Consider the following 27,955-nt stretch of genomic DNA (forward strand, 5'->3'; position numbering starts at 1 on the left):
GTTTTTTTGGTTTTTTTGTTTTTTTTTTTTTTTTTTTTTTTTTTTTTTTTTTTTTTTTGTTTGTTTTTTTGCTTTTTGTTTTTGGTTTTGAGTTTTTTTGCTTTTTGCTTTTTGTTTTGTTTTTTGTTGTTTTGTTGTTTTTTGTTTGTTTGTTTTTTTGCTTTTTGTTTTTGGTTTTGGGTTTTTTTGTTTTTTTGCTTTTTGTTGTTTTTTGTTGTTTTTTTGTTTTTTGTGTTGTTTTGTGTTTTTTGTGTTGTTTTTTTTTTTTGTGTGTTTTTTTGTTTTTGTTTGTTTGTTTTTTTGCTTTTTGTTTTTGGTTTTGTGTTTTTTTGTTTTTTTTGCTTTTTGTTGTTTTTTGTTTGTTTGTTTTTTTGCTTTTTGTTTTTGGTTTTGGGTTTTTTTGTTTTTTTGCTTTTTGTTGTTTTTTGTTTTTTGTGTTGTTTTGTGTTTTTTGTGTTGTTGTGTTTTTTGTGTTTTTTTTGTTTTTTGTTTGTTTGTTTTTTTTGCTTTTTGTTTTTGTTTTTTTTTTTTTTTTTTTTGTTTTTTTTTTTTTTTGTTTGTTGTTTTTTTGTTTTTTTGTTTTTTTGTTTTTTGTTGTTTTTTGTTGTTTTTTTGTTTTGTGTTTGTTTGTTTTTTTGCTTTTTGTTTTTGGTTTTGGTTTTTTTTTGTTTTTTTGTTTATTTGTTTTTGTTTTTTTTTTTTTTGTTTTTTGTTTTTTGATTTTTTTGGGGGGTTTTGTTTTTTATGTTTCTTTGTTTCTCTGTTTCTTTGTGTCATAGTTTTTTTTTTTCTTTGTTTTTTGTTCCTTTGGTTTTTTGTTTTTTTTGTGTTTTGTGTGTTTTGCTTTTTGTTTTTTCTTTGTTTTTTGTTTTGTGTGTGTGTGTGTGTGTAAACACTTGGCGGAACATCAGACCATGACTTCATGAAACCGGGCGAGCGCAGCTAGCTAACTGTTGTCAGACGTGCGTCGGCGAGGACAACACTGGAACTCCTCATGTCCTGGTTTGACCCGCCCCACCAAGTGTGTCCCTTAAATCCGTCCCTTAAATCGTCTTCTTGTCGTTGTCGTTCTTGATCGTATCCAGACACGTTTAAGCGATAATTAGCCCCTCCAGGGCTCAGCCTTGTTTTTATTTTGGTGAGCGGGCGTCCATGCGTGTTGTTGAAGACGCTCGACGAGTGTGTGGATGCGTCGTCGTCAAACAGGTGTGATGACAGCTCGTCACCGCCGCCATTTTGATTGGACGCCGCCCCGTTTTGCGATTAGCTTGCGCGTGCCAAGCCATTGCCGCTCATTTGCCACTTTGGCTTTTGGCAGCCGGCGCGCGACAGACGATGGCGAGCGGTCGCTTCTTTTGATAAGCGTCGCGACAGACGGGCGCCCGCTCGGCGTTTTGGCATCGTCGTCCCGCCCCCCCGCGTGGCGTCGAAGCCAAACGGTCAGAGTGGGGAAATGAATTTTCCGGCGTGGACGTCTGACTGGGATGCTAATTAGCGCTTTTTGACAAGATGGAAATGTTTGATTTGATCGCAAAAATGTGTCCACTCCAATGCCAGGGTTTTTGTCATTTTCACTCAAATTGCAGGGCCCACAGAATATTGGGTTTTAAGACTACATAAACATTCACGGTGGCGTAAGAAACTCTAGACTGCCTTCTTTCATCAGAAAAAAAGGAGTTAATTCCTAAATTATAATATTAATAATAATACATTTCATTTCTAAGCGCCTTTCAAAACTCTCAAGGTCACTTTACAGTCACAGGATCAGTTTTTCTGTGGGTGAGTTGTGGCAGCAACAGGCATCAGTGTTCACTCACCCGGAAGTAACTCCAAAAGATAGAAAGCTAGCTAGCTAGCTAATAGAATGCTACATAGCTAATAGATAGCTAGATAGCTAATAGTTTTCCTATTAGCTATCTAAATTAGCTATTAGCTAATCCATATAGCCGTCCTCACTGCATCAAACAAAATGTCCAATCAGCCCCATTCCTAAATAGCTATCTATCTATCTATCTATCTATCTATCTATCTATCTATCTATCTATCTATCTATCTATCTATCTATCTATCTATCTATCTATCTATCTATCTATCTATCTATCTAGCTAGCTAGCTAGCTAGCAATCAAGCTAGCTAGCTGTTAACTAGCTATTGGCTAGCTAGCGAGCGTTCTATCTATTTGAGTTATTCCTGGTTGAGTGAACGCTGGCGCGTGTGGCTGCCGCTGCTCACCCACAGAAAAAAACTCATCCTCTGACTGTAAGGTGACCTTGAGAGTTTTGAAAGGCGCTTATAAATCAAATGGATTATTATTATTACTAGCTAGCTATCTATTAGCTATCTAGTTGGCTATCACGCAGGACGCAAAACAAGCCTGACCAAAAGTTAGCGGTGTGCTAATGCTACGTCGATTGTCGTCGGCCAATGGCGGGTTGTTGCCGGGCGAAGGTCGTCCTGTAATTTGCGCCTGCAGGATTGATGGCTTTGACGGAGGACGTCGCTCGCTCGCTCACTCTTGATGTTGTTTCTTGACATAAAGTCGCTCACATGTCAGAAGGCGACGTGGCCTTGTGGCGTTTGGCCGGAAATGGATGAACGAGTGGACCTCCGCAACCTCTTCGGCGTCTTGGAGGACATAGTTGAAAATAGCCGTTCTTCAAAACCTAAAAGGGGACAAAGAGTTCCTGTGGCTTACTTGGCTTCTGGAGACACTGCGGCGTGACTTTGTTTTTATTTTGAAATTGGTTTTAGCTCCGTTGCTTAGCATTGCTTTTTCGGATGTTTTTTGTGGGTCAAAATGTGACATCCGGCCATCCCATCCACCCAAAAAAGCAACTCAAACTTGTAAAATGCCATGCTCATCTATTGAGCTAGCTAGCGATCGAGCTAGCTAGCGATTGAGCTAGATAGCGACTTAGCTCTTCCTATTCAGCTAGCTGACTAATCACTTCCATCACAGGTGTAAAAGTCAAGGCCGAATCTGGCCTGATTCGGCCCGCGAAAGCAAATCGAACTTGTGAAATTCCATGCTCATCTATCGAGCTACCTAGCGATCAACCTAGCTAGTGAGCGAACTAGCTAGCAATTGAGCTAGCTAGCGAGCGAGCTAACTGTTTTTCTATTCAGCTATCTGACTAATCCCTTACATCACTGGTGTCAAAATCAAGGCTGGCGGGCCAAATATGGCCTGACAGATCATTTTATTCGGTCCACGAAAGCTAATTAAAATACCATGCTCATCTATTGAGCTAGCTAGCGACCGAGGTAGTTAGCGATTGAGCTAGTTAGTCATTGAGCTTGCTAGTGATTGAGGTAGTTAGTGATTGAGCTTGCTAGCGATCGAGCTAGCTAGCGTTCGAGATAGCTAGTGAGCTAACTCTCTTTCTATTCAGCTATCTGACTAATCCCTTACATCACCAATGTCAAAATCAAGGCTTGCGGGCCAAATCTGGCCCGCCACCTCATTTTATTCGGCCCGCGAAAGCAAATCAAATTTGTGAAATTCCATGGTTATTTATCGAGCGAGCTTGCGATTGAGCTAGCTAGCGATTTAGCTAGCTAGCAAGCTAGCTCTTTTTCTATTCACCTCGTTGACAAATTCCTTACATCACAGATGTCAAAATTGATGCCATGGGAGCCAAATCTGGCTTCCTTCATTTCCTATAGAAGAAAAATTAAATTGTCGTGGATCAATAATTTTAGATCGTCCCTCGTGTGCCGTCGAAAGAACGAAAAGAAGCGAAGAATATGTTTCTTTCTTGAAATAACGTGTTTTGCATCCCAACTGAGACGTCTTGAGAACGTTGCTGATGTGTAGCATGTGAGGCGGCTCGGACAGGATGTGGAATGCCGCTAGGATTCCCTTCGGAGTGCGGAGGAAAAAGGAAAAAGGGGCGGGGCTTCAGGAGGCCCCGGTTTGAGTTCGGGGGAGGGTTGTGGTATTACAGTGGGAAGAAAGATTCCTGTTTATTGGCATTATGGCCAAAGTGGGGGCGGGGGGGTAGGTTGGAGTTCTCTCTGGAGTCTTTTCCTCCTTTCATCACATTCGCAGCTGCCATCGGAGGGGCTCGCCTGCGTGGGAGCGCGGTACAACTCCCATGATGCCCTTCTCCAGGCATGCGTGCGCTTGGCCCGAGGAAAGCAAAAGTTGTTGCGTAACGTCACGTGACGTGATCAATCGTGAGTGGTCAGGAAAACCAAATGCAGGCAATATCCAACTTACGACCGAGTTCCGTTCCGACCGAACGGTCGTAAGTCAAAATGGTCGTAAGTCGAAATCCATTCAAGATGGTGAATAGAGACTCAGAGGCTAAATGACTCGCAAACTACCCCCACCCCTCCTCTGGTGCCATCACACGGTCGATTGCTGTGCGAGTGCGTGACATGCTGGCTGGCCAAAATTGTTGTACGCGTTGCCGGCCTGCTAGCGCGTTATGGTGCCAGGCGTAGAATTACAATTTTTAAAATAGGGTCTGGAGGTCGTGGTCGTAAGTATGGGTGGTCGTAAGTCGAGCTGGTCGCAAGTTGGATGTTACCTGCAGTGGGCCAAATATTTTCCATTTGACATGAAAGGTCAAAGAATAAAACTATTTGGATGAAGAGTGAGGGAGATGCTTTGAATCTGAATAGATAGCTAATACGTAGCGAATCGATAGCTAATACATAGATTTTTTTATCATAATAATAATAATTTTAATAATAATAATAATACATTTCATTTATAAGTGCCTTTCAAAACTCTCAAGGTCACTTTACCGTCAGAGGATGAAGTTTTTTTCTGTGGGTGAGCAGCGGCAGCCAGACGCGCCAGCGTTCACTCAACCTGGAAGTAATTTAAATACATAGCAAGCTAGCTAGCTAGCTAGCGAATAGATAGCTAATAGCCAGCGAATGATAGCTAATAGATAGCTAATAGCCGGCGAATAGATAGCTAATAGCTAGCAAATAAATACCTAATAGCTAGCAAATAAATAGCTAATACCTAGCGAATAGATAGCTAATACCTTTATTTTTTGTTAATAACCCGGAATAACTCAAATAGATAGAACGCTAGCTAGTTAGCTCATAACTAGTTAATAACTAGCTAGCTGGCGGTGCAGGGTGTCCTTTTAAGTGCCACTGATTTAAACGAGCAACACCTGTGCAGCTACAAGCGGGGGGGGGCTACAGTACTACCCATTGGTCGCAAATTGAAATTTGACAATGTCTTGCTTGCTTTATTTCACCGATGTCAAAGTTCAGCGAAAATAAGGTTTGTTTGTGGGGAAAACAACGGTGAAATGGAAGTTCTTGGTAGCGCAAATGTTGTTTAGCGCGTTGACCCTGTGAACTTGACATGTGACATCGCTCCAGCGAGACGTAGCGGACAGATAACGCAGCGTGGTCGCTACGCTACCTGTTGTGGCTATTTATAAGCAGCCTGCTGCATTTCCCTTCGGAGGCGGAAGGGGGAGGGGGATGCGGACACTTCCTGTCTTCTCTTCGACAACAGGATGTGGGCGACTTCGCTCGGACGGGATTTGTTACAAATCTCTGTGGGGAGACGCGCGCTGACATTTTTTTTGGTGAATAGCGACTCAAAGAATTAGCGCGAGTCGCACTGGGTCGGTCCGTCAGTTAGAATGGAGGATTATGGGCAAAATGTGGGGAGTTTTTGAAAAAAAAAAATTTCAAAACAAAATGTCATTTTGGAGGTCGGTCAAGAGGGTCAATAAGTCAGGTGGCCAAAAGCTCAAAATAAAGCTTTTATTTTGTAGGTTTGGAGTAACTAAGTAACAGTCGGTTGGCCTGAGGTTGGTGGATAATTCACTGCCACCAAACCTTGTCAAAGGTTGGATGGTTGATTGGTAGGTTGGTTGGTTGGTTGGTTGAATCGGTTTGGTTGATTGGTCGATTGGTTGGTTGGTTTGGTTGACTGTTTTGTTGGTTGATTGGTTAGTTAGTTGGGTTGATTGTTTGGTTGGTAGAATAGTTGGTTGAATCGGTTTGGTTGATTGGTCGATTGGTTGGTTGGTTGGTTGGGTTGACTGTTTTGTTGGTTGATTGGTTGGTTGGCAGAATAGTTGGTTGGATTGGTTTGGTTGATTGGTCGGTTGGTTGGTTGAATCGGTTTGGTTAATTGGTCGGTTGGTTGATTGGTTGGTTGGTTGGTTGGGTTGATTGTTTGGTTGGTTGGATTTGTTTGGTTGGTTGATTAGTTGGTTGGTTAGGTCGGTTTAATTAATTGGTTGGTTGGCTGCTGGGTAAGTTGGTTGGTTGGTTGATTGGTTGGTTGGGTTGATTAGTTGATTGGTTGGTTTGGTTGGTTGGATCGGTTTGGTTGGTAGGTTGGTTGTATCGGTTTGGTGATTGGTTGGTAGGTAGGTTGGTTGTTTTTTTGTTAGTAGGTAGGTTGGTTTCTTTTTTTGTTAGTAGGTAGGTTGGTTGGTTGGTTGGTTGGTTGCTTGGTTTTCAAGTGGTTTAGCAGGTTGATTTTTTTTTTTTTTTTTGTAGTGGTCAGTTGAGTGGCTGGTTGTTGTTTTTTTTTGGGTAAATTTACCGATTGGATTGCTGGTTTGTTGCTTTGTTTGTTCGGAAAACTAAAATTATTTTCTTCAATTTCAATGAGATGTTGTCAAAGGCAACTTTTTCGTACGTTGTTTTTTTTTTAATAAGTAATGATAATCATAAAATAACCGATGTCTTTCAATTGCTTAAATCAGTTAATTTTGTAGATTGCAAATTTAAAATAAGTAATTACACACTTTTTTTTACTACAAATACGGGGACAGATTACTTAAAAAATGGTTCACCAACTGCACATTGTTGCAGTTGTTCCTGAGAGGTACCATTAAGGAATTGGATTAGATTAGATTAGCCTTTATTAGCATCCTCCATCCTTATTTGTCATGTCTTTTTTTAACGATGATACTAGTGTAGCGTGTTCTACAGAAGAAAAAATCCTTGTGTTTACTACACACTTGACCAATAAAGATGATTCTGATTCTGATTTTAGTCGAATTATGTACGCATGTTATGCAATCATCTTTACTGACCAAAACGATCAGACTAAGAATAAAAATGGAGGGAGAAAAAAATTGCCTATTTATTTCCATTATCGCTAATCGGTGCTAGCCGGTTAGCCGATTGATAGAATATTTCAAAATAGATTCGGCCCCTATTTCTTTGCGACTACTGTTAGTTGCCTAACAAGCTGTTGTTGTTCACAGCGGTGATCAAATATTGGATAGTGAATATGGGATGGTCACCATGGCAACCCTGGACTGCTGCAATTGGATGAATGTCAAAGACAATCGCTTTCAACATGGACGCAGCTTATTTTGTGTCATCTGAAATCACTTTATTCCTTTGTACCCGCGTGTGTATTCGTGTGTGTGTGTATTTGTGTGTGTGTGTGTGTGTGTGATGAGTCATTTTCATCCCATGATGCCCAAACAGCGGTCGCTTGTTACCTTGACCAATCCGCTGTGAAGTGTATCAATGTGCAAAATATCCTCTTGGATACAAAGCAGACAAATAGGAAAGCAAAAGTCACCGGGAGTCAGACTGGATGCTTCATTTGTTTGGTTCTGAAGTTATCTGAGCTTGAAATGGGGGCATCTCCATACAATAAATCAACTTTAAGTCCAGGCATCGCTGCTATTTAATGACCTTGTATATATATTTAGATGAAAGCGGACCCTTGGACCTTAGAAAAGAGTTAATTCCTAAGTTAAATGGTTCTGAAGTTATCTGATCTTGAAATGTGGGCATTACCCGGAGAATAAGTCAAACTCAAGTAGATATTTAAATCTATATTTGTCTTCGTATTATATCCGAGTTAAGTCCAGTAATAATAATAATAATAATAATAATAATAATAATAATAATAATAATAATAATACATTTGATTTATAAGCGCCTTTCAAAACTCTCAAGGTCACTTTACAGTCACAGGCTTAGTTTTTCTGCGGGTGAGTAGCGGCAGCCAGCGTTCACTCAACCCGGAAGTAACTCAAATAGATAGAAAGTTAGCAACCTAGCGAATTGATAGTCAGCTCGCCACCTAATAGATATCCATCTATCTAGCCAATAGATACATAGCTAGATAGCTAAATAGATTTATAGCTAGATAGCTAATAACAAGCCAGCAAGATAGCTAATAGATGGTTTTCCAGATAGCACGCTAGCTAACTCATGTTGTACTTTTTTGTTTGTTTTTGTGGACCACACACACACACACACACACACACACACAGACTTATATTTAAACGTGAACATGTTTTATGTGCAATTTTTTTTGCTGTGTGTGTGTATTTGTGTGTAATCCCGAGGTGTGTGTCGCACATTAAACTTAATGCTCTCTTAATTACTTTGAGACAATAAAGTGTCGTAAAAGTTTACGGTGGAAAAGTGGCACATTTTACTTCTTTTGTCATAAAATGTACGCCTGCATCAATATTGAGGCAGCAAATTATGTGTGTGTGTGTGTGTGTGTGTGTGTGTGTGTGTGTGTGTGTGTGTGTGTGTGTGTGTGTGTGTGTGTGTGTGTGTGTGTGTGTGTGTGTGTGTGTGTGTGTGTGTGTGTGTGTGTGTGAGCGCTTGTAGCTATCCAAAGGCTAGCCGCCGCGTAGATAAATAAAAAATATGTATCTATATTTGTATGATATAAAGTTTAAAATAAGTTCAATATTTTTAATATTATATATATAAACAATATTTAAAATTATAAAATAATAAATACTACAAAATAAAATATAGTACAATAAATAAAATAAATAGTTTAAAAAACAAAAAAGCAATATCTGTAATTTATATAGAAAAAAAAACATATTTACATCTAATTTGTCTGATATTAATGTTCAAATAAGTTCAATATATTTATATATATATATATATATTTACAATTTTAAAATAATAAATACTACAAAATAAATATAATATAATAAATAAAATAAATAGTTAAAAAAAAACAAAAAGCAATATCTATAATTTATATAGAAAAAAAAAAATAAATATGTATCTATATTTGTATATTAATTTTAAAATAAGTTCAGTATTTTTAATATTAATATTACATACAATATTTACAATGTTAAAATAATAAATACTAAAAAATAAAAACAATATAATAAATAAAAGAAATAATTCAAAAAACATAAAAGCAATATCTGTAATTTATATAGAAAAAAATAATTATATATATATATTTGTATGATATTAATTTTAAAACAAGTTCAAAATGTTAAAATAAGTTCAGTATTTTTAATATTAATATTATACATGTATAATGTTTACAATAATAAAATAGTAAATTCTACAAAATAAACATAATATAATAAATTAAATAAATAGTTTAAAAAAACGATCAAAAGATGTCTTCAACCGTCATCTGTACTTCTTTGAAGGTGTCGGATGTTTCACTTCTCATCCAAGATGCTTCGTCAGCGAACAGGTTCGCTGACGAAGCTTCTTGGAAAATGTCCGGCAACTTCAAATTTGTACAGATGACGGTTGAAGAAACCTTTTCATCGATGGACCACTCCTGTACGACTGAGCTTACACAGACATAGTTTAAAAAACAAAAAAAGCAATATCTGTAATTTATATAGAAAAATACAAATAATTATAGATATACGTATTTGTATTGTAGATATATTAATTTTAAAATAAGTTCAAAATATTTTTTTTATAAAACCACGGGCTTGTTCTTCACCGTTTAGAAAAAGTTTTGGGGGGGCGTGGCGTTTGATTTTTTTTTTTTTTTTTTTCATGATGTCACTCTGTCATCGGATTCGCTGGTTGAAAAACAAACAAATAGCCGATGATGTTGCGACGTGTGTGGTACGACCACAGCCGGAATGGAAGCTTTGTCCTCCCCATCCTCCTCTACACTTACCGCGATTCCTCCGGAGGATCACCACCACCGATCCTCGCACTCTCTCCCGGTGCTCTCCGGCTTCTCTTCCGAACGTCAGCGCTTATATAGCGGCCTAAAAATAGCTCCGGCGCGGCCCAATGAGCAAAGGAAGCCACTCCGAGCCACTCGGCCAATCAGACCGGGCCATAGGTTCCATCCGCGGCCAGTCATTGGCTCCCTTCGCACCGGTAGGCGGGACGAGCGCCGCCATGACTTCATTGGCCAGAGCGACCTTTTACGTCACTTTCTCACGTGACCCATGTTCGTGTGTAGTTGTAACCGCGAGAAGGAAGAGGAAGAGCCGAGTGGAGAGCGAGCTGACACTCGGTCGGCAGCACACTTTGGAGTCGCTCAGCCACCAGCGCGACGTACGCACGCTCACGCGCTCGCTCGCACGCACGCACGTACGTACGTTACGTTACGTTACGTACGACCACCGGGTAGCCCTCTGAGATGGACGTCATCCCCATGTGCGGTATCTTCCAGGAGCTCCAGATCGTGCACGATACCGGATACTTTTCCGCGTTACCGTCATTGGAGGAGTACTGGCAGCAGGTATTTGAACCAAATGGAGAAAAAATAAGAAAACGTGAAATGTTTTGATTTGTTTGTTTGCTTGTTTGCTTGTTTATTTGACCCCCCCAAAATGGCCCCCAACGTGCATTGAAAGTTAACTTGTTGGTGGCTTTTTATTATATTTTTTTTTGCTGTCACTTGTTTGACCCCCCAAAATGGCCCCCAACGTGCATTGTAAGCTAACTTGTTGATGGCTTTTTATTTCGTATTGTGTCACTTGTTCGTGGAGCGATCTGCTCGCGTCCCAACTTTGCCAACTTTGCGCGTGCACGTAGCTGTCATTTACACACGCGCGCAGTCTGACAGCAACCGATTATCGATTATTTTCACTTTTTTTGTTCTCCAAAATGGCGTTTTATTATTGAAAAATTGAGTAGATTTCCCGAACCACCAAGGCAACCGCTGATGTGCACGCGGAGTTGTCAGACGTGCCCGCGCGCAGACTGACAGCAACCGATTATCGATTATTGCCACTTTTTTTCCCTCCAAAATGGCGTTTTATTATAGAAAAAAAGTGATTGAGAGAGGTTGTGAGTAGAATTCCGGAATCACCGAGGTAACCTCCAATGTGCACGCGGAGCTGTCAGACGTGACGTGCCCGCGCGCAGACTGACAGCTAACGCAAGCACGAAATAGGAAAAAAATTACAACCTGTCTCATTCTTTTTGCTTGTTATTTTCATCATGGCGGGCGCTCATCATTTTAATATGAGACGAGGATGTTTGGATGTCTGCTGAGAAAATAATCTGGTCTCGTGAAAGCTTTGAATACAGACCAGTCCGGTTTTAGTCCTCTGAGAATCGGAAACAGCGCTGAACACTTTCAACGATCAAAAACAACTCGGGATTCATAAAAGGTTATTGAACTCATTCACTGCCAAAATAAATGTGTCCGCTCCGGTTGCCAGGGTTTTTGTCATTTTAACTCAAATTGCAAGACTCACAGAATATTGTGTTTTAGGACTACATAAACATTCAATGCAACATAAGAAACCTTCTTTCATTAGAAAAAAAAAGTTAATTCCTAAGTTATATGGGTGCGGAGTTATCTGTGCTTGAAATGGGGGCGGCTGTACAAAATACAATACAATACATACATATTGATTTATATATTTAAGTGGGCGTTTTTTGGCATTTTTTTTTATTAAATACTGATTAAATACCACCTTTCCACGCATAGAATTTGTAATATACTCCTTCTCTTGTTTGTTTGTATAGTGATGTCTTGTACATTTATTGTAAACACAGTCAAATATGAATATTTTATATTTTTATTATTTATATTATTATTTTTCTTATTATTTTTTAAGTATTATCACCATTACGAACAATAGCTGAAGCTGTAACAAAGCACTAACATAGAAAAAAGGGAAATGCTACCCCTTGTGGAAGGGAAAAAAAACATTGCCTGAGGCCATGAGCAGTGCTTTATCGGCACCCAAACATGATAAAACAAAACCCATATTTTGTATTCCGAAAAAAAATTGTGAATGGCAGTGAATGAGTTTCAATGCTTTTAGCACGATGTTTTCATTCGTTTATTATGTTTTACATTTTCATTGATTCATTTTTAACCCATCTGAACAAATTCCTACGTTATATGGGTTTTGAGTTATCTGCGCTTGAAATGGGGGCAGCTGTATAAAATACAATACACACATTGATTTATATAGCGCTTTAACAACAGCTGAAGCTGCAACAAAGCGCTAACATGGAAAAAAAGGGAACTGCTACCCCCTTGTGGAAGGGAAAAAAATATTGCCAGACGTCTGACCAGCGCTTTATCGGCACCTAAGCATGAAAAACCAAAACCCGAACCAATTCGGGAATGGCGCTCCACGCCATATTTTTAATCGTCGAAAAAAATCATGAATGCCAGTGAATCGGTTAACATCAAAATCACTGTTAATCAAAGTTAGGTCGGGGGGCCAAATCTGGCCCGTCACATCATTTTGTTCGGCCCGTGAAAATGTGTGAAATGTCATGATGCTTGCTAATGTCCGAACCAAAATGTCAAATTGTCCCGCGTACATCACAAAGAACAGTCATTATTTTTTTTATTCAAAATAATTGAACTAAATCAAGGGTGTCAAAGTCGTTTTTTGCCGCGGGCGACGTTGTCGTGACGATTTCCTCTCGGGCTCCGTTATGAATTTGGGGAGGCCATTAGAATCTTTCATTCCCTTCACATTTTACATCTAGAGCGCACAACAAATTACAGTGATACCTTGGCTTACGAACTTAATTGGTTCCCAGACAGAGTGTTTAAGGTGAAAAGTGTGTATCACAAAAATTAATTTCCCATAGGAAACCATTAAAATGAGAATAATCCGTTCCCAGTTCCCCATAAAACATAATTTTCTCATTTTCTAAGGCTTAAAACTACAGAAAATATACCTTATTTTATGTACAATAAATGTGCTATGGTATTATAATGAAAAAAAGAAACGATACTGTATAATAAAGTCATTTTATTGACTTTTGTGATGCTCGTTGATGGCTTGATGGAATGGAGTGGCCGCTTTCATCAGCATGAAACACTTGATGAGGAACGTAGCCTTCTTCTTTCACTCTGCGATACCTTGTTCCTCATCAATTGTGTTCTGTTTAGCTGGGTTATACTCTGATGCTTACAAATAAATACTTTGATGCTAACAAATAACTACTCTGATGCTAACAAATCAATACTTTGATGGTCTGCTTTTGGTTTGCGACATTTCAAATCAGGAGTTGGACGCACGTCTGGATTTTTACGTCCGTCCACATTCTTTGTCCTGGGCACGTTTTGTCTGGGAATGCCGTTTCCGATTCCTTTTTCATGAGTCATCTTCCAGTTATCTGCTAGCCGTCGGAATTCTGCCCACACTGGGCCCACAATAGCGCTTTCCAAAGTAGCCACACCCCCCCACCCCCACCCCTCCTGCATACATTCCCAAAGTGGATCTTACAGTATTCATGCCGGAGCTTTTTATGGCGCGCACACACGAGCATTCCCTGATTACCCCCCCCCCCCCCACCCCCTTTCCAACCTGGACCAGCAATCCGGCATTCTGGTCCCCGGCGAGCCGAGCGCTGTTATTTCGAGCCGTGCCTCCAAATGCATTATTAAATCCACAAGATGCTGAATAATTGATGGCGCTAAAAGATCTACAAGCACTTGGCCCACAGGTGGCTGTTAGCAGTTAGCCATGCGACGTCGGGAATGTTCGTCAACATCGGAACTCATACAACACGTAACCATGTTGTTGCATGAAGCACTTTGAGATGAAAGAGGAGTGAATTAAAGTGTCCTTTTCACCAATGGATCTGGTGGAATGTGAATGCTAACAAGAAGTTGTAGCGTCCGTTGACCAAATTGTAAATCCACTTCAATTCCAAACTGCGAGTCATGTACATATGGGCCCTGATGCTCCTTTCTTCTCATCGGCGGCTCCACCATCCATCCATCCATCCATCCATCCTTCCAATCTTTCCAATCCATCCATCCATCATCCATCCTCCAATCCATCCATCGTTCATCCATCATCCATCCATCATGGATCCATCGTCCGTCCATCCTCCAATCCATCATCCAATCCATCCATCATCCATCCATCATGGATCCATCATCCGTCCATCCTCCAATCCATCCATCGCCCATCCATCATCCATTCTCCAATGCATTCTCTAATCCATCCATCATCCATCATCCATCCATCCTCCAAATCATCCATCATCCATCTTCCAATCCATCCTCTGATACATCCAACCTCCAATCCATCCATCCATCCATCCATCCATCATCCAATCCATTCATCTACCCAAAAATCCTTCCCATCCATCCATTCATGTTTTTGTCGAACGTTTGTATTTATAAGCAACGCGATTGATTTTGCTGTGCGTTTTGCGCACTTTTGTTCCTAACAGCATCAAAGTCAGTTGCAGCCATTTTGTTCAAAGAAAGAGTCCACGAGTCCAAAGAAATACTCAAACTTCCATTTCCTTAGCATAATGCTAACAATTGTGTCTATTTTGTTTTTCTGGTAGACATGCTTGGAGCTGGAGCGCTACCTTCAGGCCGAGCCGTACGTGTCGGCGTCGGAGCTCAAGTTTGACCACCAAGAAGATCTGTGGAGCAAACTGATGCTAGCCTGCGGCGACAAGGCAAGCGACCCCAAACTGGTGAGGGAGGACGAGGAACCGGCGGCGGGCGCTTGCTGCTTCCACTCGGACGCCAGCAGCGAAGCGTCGGACTGTTCCGAAGAACTCTCGCCCGCCTCGGACTTCCCCGCCGGCTCGCTCGCCGACCTGCTGGCCGACGGTCCCGACGAGGACCTGAGCGCCGCCTGCGCCGCCGCCGTCATCATCGGGACGCCGCCGTCTTCGCCCGAGTTGGCCAAGGAGGGCCCGGCGTGGCCGCCGCACCCCCGCGCCGGCCCCCACGCGGCGGGGAAGGGCAGGGCGGGGCCGGGCGCCGGCGAAGCATCGCCCGACGGCAGGAGGAGAGTGCACAGGTGTCTCTTTAACGGATGCAAGAAGGTCTACACCAAGAGCTCGCACCTCAAGGCGCACCAGCGCACCCACACAGGTACGACGCACTACTTGGGATACTTCATCTCTCATGAACACGCAATTGCCTTAAAGTACCCTATTTTCCGGTGTATAAGGCGCACCCCCAATGAATGGTGTGTTTTCTAACTTTTTCCATATATAAGGCGCACCAGAGTATAAAACGCACCCTCAATCAATGGATTTTTTTTCCAAATACACTATTTTCCAGTGTATAAGGCGCACCCCCAATGAATGGTGTATTTTCAAACTTTTTCCATATATAAGGCGCACCAGAGTATAAAACGCACCCTCAATCAATGGATTTTTTTTCCAAATACACTATTTTCCAGTGTATAAGGCGCACCGTAGTATAAGGCGCACCCCCAATGAATGGTGTATTTTCAAACTTGTTCCATATATAAGGCGCACCGGACTATAAAGCGCACCTTCAAAAAAAGCAATTCATATGATTATAGCGTATTTTCCTGTGTATAAGGCGCACCCCCAATGAATGGTGTGTTTTCTAACTTTTTCCATATATAAGGCGCACCAGAGTATAAAACGCACCCTCAATCAATGGAAAAAAAAAGGTTTCCAAATACACTATTTTCCAGTTTATAAGGCGCAGCAGAGTATAAGGCGCACCCCCAATGAATGGTGTGTTTTCAAACTTGTTCCATATATAAGGCGCACCGGACTATAAAGCGCACCTTCAAAAAAAAGCAATTCATATGATTATAGCGTATTTTCCTGTGTATAAGGCGCACCCCCAATGAATGGTGTGTTTTCTAACTTTTTCCATATATAAGGCGCACCAGAGTATAAAACGCACCCTCAATAAATGAGAAAAAAAAGTTTTCCAAATATACCGTATTTTCCAGTATATAAGGCGCACCAGGTGAGTATAAGGCGCAAATATATCAATACGATATATTTGGAAAACTTTTTTTCTTTCATTGAATTGGGGGTGCGCCTTATACTCTGGTGCGCTGGAAAATATATATCTATATTTCATTATAGTCCGGTGCGCCTTATATATGGAAAAAGTTTGAACACACACCATTCATTGGAGGTGCGCCTTATACACTGAAAAATACGGTCGTTCATAAGGATGTGGGAACATCCGCTAGAGTAAATGTATAACAATTTATTTTCCAGCGCAACGGAGACTTGATGCCCCCCCCAAAACATTCCTTTCCTGCGCACCACCCCGGGAGCCATTTTGTTTACATCTCCACTTCCTTCTTTTTACACTTCAGCCTTCCTGTCAGCCATTTTTGTCACCACACACCCCTTATATCATTCCCACTAAAGTTGACTCACATGCCCCCCCTTCAAAATAAAAGTTTAGCTCATTTTTGTTTCCCACCAATTGGCTTATTTACAACTGCAACTTTTTTTTTAATTTAATGGAGGAAAATATCCTTTGATGTTGTCAAACAGAAGCGTGTTTATTCTGTAAACACGGCTGACATTTTGTCCTGGGAACGCCCGCCGTCGCTGAGGAAAAAAAACAAAAAACAACCACGCGATGGGAATTGTACTCTTTACTTTTAATGAGCGCGTTAGCCGTTAGCGTTTATATGTGAGCCTGGTCAACTTTGACCCGCAAGCGAGCTGTTTACAGCTCGGGTGCCGCCCATTCGCCGAGGAAGTCGCATTCCTCGCATCCTTGCCCGACCATGTGTGCGCTAGCGGCCCTCCCTCCGCCTAGCGCGTTACATAAGCTACATACCGCACCTCCCTAGCTTGTTTTTTTTTTTTTGGGCACGAGTCGACAACGTTCACAGTGTCTTTTTTTTTACATCATCTTCAAAATGAATAAAAGTAGCAAGATAAGCTAGCAGGATTTGATGTTGTTGCTATGAGCTATCTAGCTTGGTATCTCGCTAGCTAGCCATTTGCTATCTAGCTTACCTCCATGGCCGGCTATCTAGCTAACTATCTATTAGCTATGTAGCTATCTAGCTAACTGGCTACCTATGTAGCTAGCTAACTATTAGCTATCTATTGGCTAGCTAGCTAGCTTTTTATCAGCTATATAGCTATATAGCTATCTAGCTGGATGGCTACCTATCTATCTAGCTAACTATTATCTATCTATTGGCTAGCTAGCTAGTTTTTTATCTATTTTATCCAGTTTGAGTGAATGCTGGCGCGTGTGGCTGCCGCTGCTCACCCACAGAAAAAGTTTATCCTGTGACTGTAAAGTGACCTTGAGAGTTTTGAAAGAGAGTTTTGAAATCAAATGTATTATTATTATTATTATTATTATTATTATTATTATTCATTAGCAATGCTAACGGCCATGAAAACTTTTTTAGCGAAATGTAACAATTGGATTGGATTAGCAAAGCCTCATTTTCACCAGTGGGTCAGAGACGTCATGGTGAAATGCGCACATCCGCTACAAGCTAAATGTTGAAAACAAACACAAAGCTGTAGCATCCATTGACGAAAACAGATTGTCTCACATCTCCTGCTCTATGTAAATCCGCTTCAATTCCAAGCGACCGTTCCACATATGCATCGGCGCTATGCGCTGACGCACCTCTCTTCTCATCAAGATAATAAATATTCATTTATGTAGCGCTTTAACAAAAGCTGAAGCTCTAACAAAGCGCTTAACATGGACAGCTATCCTAGAAAGAAATAAAGCAGTCACAAAGATAGTAGAAAGCACCAAGGAGTGGAACTAAGTTCACGTCAGCGCCATTTGGTTGTCTGAAGCCAAGGGTGTCAGTGTCATTTTTTGCCGCGGGCCACATTGTAGTTACAGTTTAGCAAGTTTAATTTGCTTTCGCGGACCGAATAAAATGATGCGGTGGGTCAGATTTGGCCCCCGGGCCTTGACTTTAACACCTGTGGCTTCGAGTTTAAGAACTTGATCAGAATTTGAAGTTTTAGTTGGGACTTTAGCTAGCATCAAGGAATTTCACAAGTTTGATTACCTTTCATGGGCCGAATTAAATCATATGGCGGGCCAAATTTGGCCCCCGAGCCTCGACTTTGACTCCAGTGTACTAAGCGATTGCGTGTTTTTTTTTTTGTGGTTTTGCGTGACAGGCGAGAAGCCGTACAGATGCTCGTGGGAAGGCTGCGAATGGCGCTTTGCGCGAAGCGACGAACTGACGCGCCATTTCAGGAAGCACACCGGAGCCAAGCCATTCAAATGCAGCCACTGTGACAGGTAATTCATCAATATTTCATATAATTTTTTGTCATTTTGGGTCCTCCAAATACAGATTATGTGACTCAGGAACATTCAGGGATTAAATTAGCGGTGAGAAAAATTGAGGGAAAAAAATGACAGACTATTACTTTTTGCTATAAAGCATGCTAATGCTACATGCTAATGTAATGAAAAAAATGTAGTGGTTCAGCCTGTCCTTTCCTCAGTTGTGTGCTACTACTTTCCTTACTTTAGCAACAAAAAAAATGAAACAGACTATTACTTTTTGCTATACAACATGCTAATGCTACATGCTAACATAATGCAAAAATGTAACAGTTCCTTACTACTTTCCTTACTTTTGCGATGAAAAAAATGAGAGACTATTACTTTTTGCTATACAGCATGCTAATGCTACATGCTAACTGAATGCAAAAATGTAACGGTTCGGCCTGTCCTTTCCTCAGTTGTGTGCTACTTCTTTCCTTACTTTTGCGGGGAAAAAAGACATACTATAACTTTTTAAATGTATTATTATTATTATTATTATTATTATTATTATTTATTATTATTATTATTATTATTATTATTATTATTATTATTATTATTATTATTATTATTATTGCTATATCTGTGTAAGCTCTCAGTCCTACAGGAGTGGTCCATCAAATTTTTTTTTGCGATTTTATTCTTGCTATACAACATGCTAATGCTACATGCTAATCTAATTCAAATGTGTTACTACTTTCCTTACTTTTGCGCAGGTGTTTTTCCCGCTCGGACCATCTGGCCTTGCACATGAAGCGCCACATCTAAGATGGCGGCGGCGGCGACGGCACAAAAGGCCAATGCGGGACAAATCGGGCTGATGTTTCCTGACCTGCGTGGCGTCGGCGAGGCCTGGTGGGGGCGTGTCGACAAGGTACCACGGCGGCGCACCGCGGCGGACGACGTTCCCGTCAGCGGGGTGGGGAAAAAAAATAAAAACAGGCTCTCGTTTTGCACCGTACTCAGTGCCTCCGACAGCTCGCAGGAACGTTCCGGAATGGACGGGAATTCGTGTTGGGTGATTGGCGCTTATTTTGTTTTGTTTTTTTAAGCCCCTCCCCCTTGTCCACCTTAGGATCTTGGGACTTTTTCGGGGGGCGCAGCGGAGTGTTTGGACTGCGGATGCTAAACGCGACGAATGGCATCTTTTTTTTGTCTCCGAGTGAATGAGAAAAAAGCCCGGAGAGCAATAGAGGGGTTTTATGTTAGGGTGCTCTCTGGTGGACTGGAGGTGGAACTACAGCTTCCTGCTCATTGAAAAAAAAGAAGAAAAAATAAGTTTTTTTTTGTGTTTTTTTTTTTTTTGGGTGCAGCTAACAAATGTGCAATGTTTTACGTAGCTTGTCTGAAAGAAAACAAACATGGTAAAAAGGTCATTTTTGTTGTTCAAAACAATGAACGTCACCTGCGGGAAGTGGCAAGGGAATGTCAAAGACACGCTGGAAAGGAAAAAAAATAATAACAATTCCATTCTTTCAAAATCAATGCATATTTCCATATCCGATCGGGTTTTGGTTAAATTGCCTTTTTCTTCTTCCCAGTGTTTTATTTTGAAACTATGTCATTTTTTTTATTTTTTTTATTTTCTTACAATCATCTGTTTCATGGTTTCTTCACCCTTTTGTTTACGTGTCAACACATCACGTGATTTAACATGCTCTTCCCAAAGAAAAAAAGTCACATCGCCAACTAGTGGCCTGGCATGCACATTGCAGCGATGTCACATTAACATTGTGGGCAGGGGAGGGGTTGCATGAGTACTGCCATTGGATGATAACGCCGTTTTGCTATTGTCGAACGACACATAAAGCTTTTTTTTTGGTGTATTTTTTTGTTGTTGGGAATACCACTAAACATAGCGCTTTTGAGGTTAGAGTCGCCTTCACTTTTTCTTTGGCTTAAATATGGCGAGTGGGGGTGGACGGGGTGCACTGTTGACCTTCCTGATGCCTTACGCAAGTGGCCTTGTCCCTACTCTCAATACACACCTTGAAAACCCTTGAAAAAGCTCATTTCCTCTCAACAGATCCTTACACGCCTCCCCGCCACAATAAAACACGTGTATCACAGTTGAATAGACAACACAGATATTTATATTTTTTTTAATGATTTTTTTTCCAATTGAGTCAGACGAGGAATTTGTTACCGTATAGGAAACCAAAGTCCACAGAGCGCTTTCAAAATAAGAGGACAGAAGTCGCATTGATATGTCAATATTCCCCTTAACTGACTTGACTTTACAGTTTGGCATTTTAACTAGTCTTGTGATGACATTTTTCCTCAGGACAAAAAAATAATTAATAATCAACCATTAAATCGCCAAAATAAAAGTTTTTTTTTTTTTATAAAGATCCAACACAAATCTCAAATTGTGATTTTTTTTTTTTGTGGAGAAAATCAACTTGATCTTCCCGATTTGAAGAAAAAAAAATACAACCTAATGCTGTAAAATTGTTTTTTGTTTATTTTAAAGAAAAAAACATAATTAAAATATTTGTAATTTATGACTTTTTTGCTTTGGGTCAATAATAATAATAATAATAATAATAATAATTGTTATTATTATGCACAATAATAATAATAATAATCATTATTATTATTATGCACAATAATAATAATAATAATAATTATTAAATAATTTATGACTTTTTTTCTTTGGGTCAATAATAATAATAATTATTATTATTATTATTATCGTTATATATACTAATCATAATAATAATATTACATTTCATTTATAAGCGCATTTCAAAACTCTCAAGGACACTTTATTATTCTCAAGGACTATTATTATTATTATTATTATTATTGTTATTATTATTATTATTATTATACAATTGTAGCACCCAGAAAATGCACAAGATTGCGCACAAGCTCCGTTGGGAAATGGGCTGATTTGTCCGCTGGGAATTTGTGTCAATTTACACCTTCTTTATGCGTGTTACCGCAATTGGCTGCGACACACAACGATTCACCATGGCGGTATATTAGCATAGTTGACAATAAAGCTGACTTTGACTTTGACTTCATTTATGTAGTTTTCTTTCTAATTTCACCATCAAAACGGTGTTTTCAGATGAAACAAAGTACCCAAAATGCATTGTGTGTCGCTTTCTCGGTCAGGGGCGTTCCCTCTGTGACGTCACTTCAGGAATCGTCATCAACTGGAAAACAAGACTTCCTGAATATTCAGTGCGAGTCTTAAAACGTAAAATATAGCTACATGCGGTGGAATCTTTGTAAAATACGCTCGGTAGAAGTCATTTGAAGTCATTTTTACAAATTATGGACGCAACTTGTCCGCAGGTGTCGGTTGTCCTTTAAAGCTCAAAATGAGGACTAAGAAAAATATGATCCCAAAAAATTAATATTGCATATTGAGTAGAGAGTTGAGTACAGATTTGTGGAAGGCGTTTGTTCTCAGAGCGCATGATGTCAACGAAGCTAAAGGTTAACAAAAGCGCAAGTTGTGCTTCGACAACAAACGCGCGACTCATCGGCGACATGATGAGGGCCGCCATTGTTCTTTCTGTCTTTCGGTTGTTTGTTTTCTTCCACTCGCCAAGGTTGACAAAGCAAAAGTTTTGTTGTGGATATTCTTCCACCAAGGCCCTTTTTCAACTGTGGACCAATAAAACCATGTGGGGGGGGGGGGGGGGGGGGGGGGGGGTTGTAAAAAAAAAAGCTAACAGAAAAAAAGAAATAACAAATTGTTACACTGTTTTTTTTGTTGTTGCAAACACAAGTATTATTTTCCTTTATTTTTTTTATTTGCCATGTGACTTGTTTGGTTAATCAAATGTGACGCTTTTGTTTTTACTTTTGTTTTGTAAAATGCGCAAAATGTTGATGAATGTATTTTCTATGGGAAAGTGGATAAAAAAAAAAACGCTTTTATTGGATTAAAGTGTCCTTTTTCATATTTCTTTTGTGGTGAATTCATCGAGTGAAAATGCTAACTTGATGCTACTGATAATAGCATGTTATCATTGTCCTGGAGTGCAACTGTGCTACTTGGGGGTTGTAATTTTGTCCCTTTTACTCACACATACACACGATACACACACATAAACACTTACTGACATTTTCACTTTTGGACTCCCATCCCTCAGTTCGTACTTAATTGCATTAATTGTGTTTGTGTGTGTGTGTGTGTGTGTGTGTGTGTGTGTGTGTGTGTGTGTGTGTATACTGTAAACTCTTTGGCACAGAAAGGAAATGGAGCAGCAAAAAGTCAGCTAGCGTCGCTGTCGTTATATAATTAGTATGTCAAGAATCGAGGAGGCCGAAAATAGCGCCACTGCCTGGCCTGGGGTATGCAGGGGTTATATGGTCGGGGAGGGGGGGGTCACTGTCAGAGAAGATGAAGTGTATGGTAGGGAAGAGAAGGGGGGGTGGGGGGGGGGGGTAAAAATATCCTTGAAAATAGAAATCAGGCGAAAAAAATAAAAACAAGTATTTGGGGAAAATAAAGGTGTAAATTGTTCGCATGCTAACTCACAAACTGAGCGTCAAAAAAATCAATCAGGAAATAAAGCGCTTGCTGTGTATTTCTTCGTTGTAGAACTTTCAGATATTTTTTTGGGGGGGGGGGTGTCCAACTATTTTTTTTTAATGCATACAATTATGTATCTATGCATACTTTCATACTTTGACAGAACAATCTACAAATGATTATTCATGAATATTTGAAACTTATTATACTTTAATTATTGCTATAATTCTTTTAAGTCTCCCAAAATAATATTATTCTTATCATATAAGCATATCGATAATAATAATAATAATAATAATAATACATTTCATTTATAAGCGCCTTTCAAAACTCTCAACGAACTCATTCAGTAAATAAACACCCAAAAAGTGCAAAAAAAACACAGAACCCCTTAAATAATTGCTTTAAATAAAAACGGGGGGGGAATGAAATTATTATTATGAAATTATAGTACCTCCAAATTTAAAATAAATATATATTTTATTTTTTTTATCGACTTCCGGGGCAAGATTGCCCCGGAAGTCGCGATCGACCGAGAGCTTCCGGGCTTGTACCAAGTTGAGGGAGTCGAGAAAACAAACAAATAAGCAAGTAAACATGTGTGCCTCTGTATATTTTTGTGTTAATATTCACCGTTGTCGGTTATCAGTCCAACTTTCACAAAAAGCATTAAAAAAAAAAAACAAAATAAAATAGCAGGTCACCTCCAACGTACATGGCGTGCGCTACGTCACCGGAAGTTGTCTGGAGTCTGCAATTGCAGCTTACGATCACACCTGTTGCCATGTAGCCTTTATTGTTTATTATTATTATTATTATTATTATTATTATTATTATTATTATTATTATTATCGGATAGGGTGTATTTTGTGTACCAGTATCACTCGGAAAAAAATGGACGACTGACAGAAGCATGTTGAAACGCTAACCGTGATTTACGACAGCTCACAGGCTGCAAAAAGTGTCTGCGTCGCCTGCATCAGCGTCACATGTCCCACTCAGGTAAGCAGTGATTGATCTCCTTTTGACCAGCTCCTAAATTCTTGTGATTACTATCCGTCTTTTTCGCTCAACTGATGCTCATTGTGGTTGTGCGTGCGTGCGTATGAGCCCGAGTGCGGTTACGAGTCGATTGAACGAGAGATATGTTGTTCGAAAAGTAGACATTTGATCCAAAAAGTCCCTGATTGAGGGTATCATCAATGTATTAAAAAAAAGAATAGGCGTGATCTTGAATTGAAACTGCTGGTCACACGCACACGCAATGTGTGCAGAATTCAGCCACCTGCTCTGATATGCATGAAGCTAAGTGCTGAAGCGATGACTTGCTGTTGATTGATCGGGGGGAAAAAGGACAAATAACACCGCCTGCCAATGTAAAACACTCACATGGCCATTTTAATCGGTACATGTGACAGGTTAAAAAGTACCTTATTTTTTTGAAATGCACCCCAGTGGTCATAATAGCAGTATTTTGGTTACAGGTAAAGTTATGCACACGTTTTACTGAAGTACCTGGGTACAGTGAAAGGGCATTTGTATTTAGTTCATAAAATAAAGATTATATATATATATATATATATATATATATGTGTGTGTGTGTGTGTGTGTGTGTGTGTGTGTGTGTGTGTGTGTGTGTGTAATTAAAATGGCATATTTACGTTGGTTTACAAATAGTATATATCTAAAAAGTTTTTTTTTAAACAAGGAACACACTACTTCGTTTAGTGTTTCATATCGGACCCATTTAAATTGTTGGACAGGAAGTTGTTGTGGGCATGCGTTTGTATGAACTTTGGGCATTCGGTTGTGTCAAGACGTCCACCGCTTGGCTTGTGGTCTTTTCTGAAGATATCACATTCTTATTGTCTATACTTGAAAATCATGAAAGTTCTGCCCAGCGCTATTAAAATGGACAATGCAGTTAATATATGTTTACTTTAATACACAAAAAAACAGTCTTGTATTCATATTCTACATCAATATAGCATAATCACTACTAGCTGTAGCTAGCTAGCTATTAGCTCTCTATTAGCTCTAGCTAGCTATCTATTAGCTATAGTTAGTTAACTATTAGCTATCTATTAGCTCTAGCTAGCTATTTTTTTAGCTATCTAGCTAGCTTTCTGTCTTTTTTTACCATACTTTGGTCCTGAAATCCACTTAATAATAGTTATTATCATAATTATATATGTCATTTATAGGCGCCTTTCAAAACTCTCGAGGTCACTTTTCAGTCACAGGATAAGTTTTTCTGTGGGTGAGCAGCGGCAGCCACACACGCCAGCGTTCACTCAACCCTGAAGTAACTCAAATAGATAGAAAGCTAGCTAATAGAGAGCCAATATATAGCTAATAGATGGCTATCTAGACAGCTAGCTAGCTTTATAGATAGCTATATAACTAATCGATATTCAGCTAGATAGCTAGCTAGCCAGCCAGATAGCAAATACATAGCCAGCTAGGTAACTAGCTAGATAGCCAGCTAGGTAGCTAGATAGATAGCCAGCTAGGCAGATCACATCATCTTCCTTGTGTCTTCATCGCAAGGCCGCGGTGAAAATTGAAAGCTACTCCGGGTAGGGGAGTAAAAGGAATCCAATCAAGTGTGAGCACTGCCGGATTTGCACCCCCCACCCCCTTTCAGCCCCCCCGAAAACGTCATGTGTGATCATGCGTCAGGTTGTCAAGTGTCAGGAGGAGACATTGATAGAGACGCTTGTTCCACTTCACTCAGCCTAATGACCTACTTGCTACAATCTCGCTAACGCGCTAATGCGATGGCGGCGTGTAGTGTTGGTTTCTGATTGTCATTTATTATTTGTTGTTTTATGACTTGAGGAACAACAACACTGCAGCGTATTTCATAGCAGCGATGCTGATTCCTCGTTTTCGATGTCCGGCGTTGTAAAAATTGCAATTTTTCATCGTGGCCCATTAGCGAGACATTTTCTTTACTTTTTTTTACTTTTTGTATTTATTATTTTTATTTTAACCATACAATTGTAATGTAACCCTTTTATGGGACAGCTGTTACTGTCAGAATGATAGGACAGGCATTTTTCTAGCTAACTCGCTAATTAGCTATCTCGCTAGCTATATCTCGCTCTCTCGCACGTGTCGTTAGTTACTTTCTTTAATTTAGCATGCTAGCATAATTTCAAATGACTAGCGCATCGTCGTTAGCATCAAATTGTTCGCAGCAAGATCGATAGCTTGACGGTTAGCATCGCAGCCATCAACTTCCTTACCTGTAAAGCCGGTCGGCTTTCGATGTCCGCAAGTCATCGTCATGGCAACTAGCAATAAAGGCATCCTCTTCGGGGGAGGCCATGGGCCATAGCGGGGGGGGCCTCAAGGTGATGTTTGCACTGACCCGAGGCCTTGTTCCAATATATACGAGGCCTTTATATCTCAATCCGGCGGCCACGCGGCGCGACCTTGTGTTTACGAGGCGGCCATCGCTGCCGCACAATTGTCTTGATTCATGTGACATGCGAGCCAAACGCCAGGTTTCTAAACCCCCCAAACACGTTGGCGTAGGCGGCTCCGCCCCCCCACTCTCACCCGACGGCAGGCCGTATATCTGGCCGCCAGACGCTCCTGCGGGTACTTGACAGGTGGATTTAGTTACCTGCGCCGATCGATACGCGGACGCCGGCTGACATTTTGTAAAATGACATTATGGATTTTGCCATTTGGCTTTTTCCATACGTTTAACGGCCGTCATATGAACAACATCCGTCAAAGGCCAAAAGGGAAGCTCTTTGAAGTCATTCCGGTGTGTTAGCGTTAGCTTGCCCCGTGACTGACGGATGGTCTATCCTTGACTGGTCGCTAGCCATTGATAAAAAAACTCGTAGCTCAAGTTGTATTGACATGGGATATTGGATAACCAGTTTTTTTTTCAGATCAGTAGAAGTATGATGATTTGCTCTTTGAGTACTCATTGGTATTTTGTAGCGTTTTCTCTTATACTTTTGGAATATTAAAATAAATGTGAACTAAGACTTTTCTTCCTGATGCATCCATCCATTTTCCACTGATCCCATCCACATATTACAACATATTAATGAATAAGTAGTTTTTGAAATTTGAAGTAAAACAATGTTATTGTGGTTGACATGGGCTGAATAAAATGATGTGGTGGGCCAGATTTGGCCCCCGGGCCATGACTTTGACACCTTTTTGTCATCTGTAATGTGTCCTTGAGAGTTTTGAAAGGTGCTTATGAATAAAATGTATAATCATAATAAACGTTGATGATGATGATGATTATTATTATTATTATTATTATTATTATTATTATTATTATTATTATTATTATTATTATTGTTGTGGCGACCCCTGAATGGAAAAGCCAAAAGTAACTTATTATTATTATTATTATTATTTATTAGTAGTATTGTTATTATTATTGTGGCGACCTCTGAAGGGAAAAGCCAAAAGGAACTGATTATTATTATTATTATTATTATTATTATTATTATTTATTAGTAGTATTGTTATTATTATTGTGGCGACCTCTGAAGGGAAAAGCCAAAAGGAACTGATTATTATTATTATTATTATTATTATTATTATTATTATTATTATTATTTATTAGTAGTATTGTTATTATTATTGTGGCGACCTCTGAAGGGAAAAACCAAGAGGAACTGATTATTATTATTATTATTATTATTATTATTATTATTATTATTATTTATTAGTAGTATTGTTATTATTATTGTGGCGACCTCTGAAGGGAAAAGCCAAAAGGAACTGATTATTATTATTATTATTATTATTATTATTATTATTATTATTATTATTATTATTATTATTATTATTATTATTATTATTATTATATGTGCCGTACACCGACAGGGACCAGTTTCTCTTTGTCGACACGTGACCTGCTATTCAAACCCGACAGAGTCTAAAATTAAATTGGATTTAAAAAAAAAACATGAAATGCAACATACTAAATAAAGCGAAGCGGATGGTAAATGTACTTTTTGCGAATTTCAAAGAGATTTCTCATCCTTTCATCTCCCAACTTTTGATGAGACGCGCCAACGTACTCAAACCCACGCACCCTCGCACGTACACCCCCCCCACCATGTCCATCGTTCCCATCAGCATCCTTTCATTATCTTCCTTCCTATAGATTTTCCTCTCCTGCTGTCTCATCCCATCTCAGTAACAACAAAACAAACGCACACAAAGAAATTGACACAATTAACCCCGCCCCC

The 27,955-nt window shown here is 39.8% G+C and overlaps 1 protein-coding gene across 3 annotated transcripts; it reads left to right on the top strand.

The window, feature by feature from the left end:
* Positions 1–10,092: 10,092 nt before the first annotated feature.
* LOC148891034 (Krueppel-like factor 6) lies at positions 10,093–20,777 on the top strand. Of its 3 annotated transcripts, none has more exons than XM_089008563.1 (5): positions 10,093–10,302; positions 10,385–10,453; positions 14,500–15,040; positions 18,070–18,193; positions 18,940–20,777. In XM_089008563.1, exons 1-5 carry the CDS (start codon positions 10,108–10,110, stop codon positions 18,989–18,991), a joined length of 981 nt encoding a protein of 326 aa, XP_088864689.1. In that variant the 5' UTR covers positions 10,093–10,107; the 3' UTR covers positions 18,992–20,777. The 3 variants fall into 3 exon arrangements, with proteins under 3 accessions (XP_088864689.1, XP_088864690.1, XP_088864691.1); XM_089008564.1 differs by having other exon boundaries at positions 10,143–10,310; XM_089008565.1 differs by having other exon boundaries at positions 10,188–10,453.
* The last annotated feature ends 7,178 nt before the right edge of the window (positions 20,778–27,955 follow it).

This window comes from Hippocampus bargibanti, linkage group LG11, assembly GCF_051943395.1.
Source record: "Hippocampus bargibanti isolate YZ-2025 linkage group LG11, ASM5194339v1, whole genome shotgun sequence".
Lineage (NCBI taxonomy): Eukaryota > Metazoa > Chordata > Actinopteri > Syngnathiformes > Syngnathidae > Hippocampus > Hippocampus bargibanti.

Excerpts from the sequence above, each read along its gene's own strand:
- LOC148891034 (XM_089008563.1), top strand. The coding sequence starts at position 10,108 with ATGACTTCATTGGCCAGAGCGACCTTTTACGTCACTTTCTCACGTGAC. Across the intron at positions 10,303-10,384 it reads GCTCGCTCGCACGCACGCAC|GAGCTCCAGATCGTGCACGA; the intron begins GTACGTACGTTA and ends GGTATCTTCCAG. Across the intron at positions 10,454-14,499 it reads TGGAGGAGTACTGGCAGCAG|ACATGCTTGGAGCTGGAGCG; the intron begins GTATTTGAACCA and ends TTTTTCTGGTAG.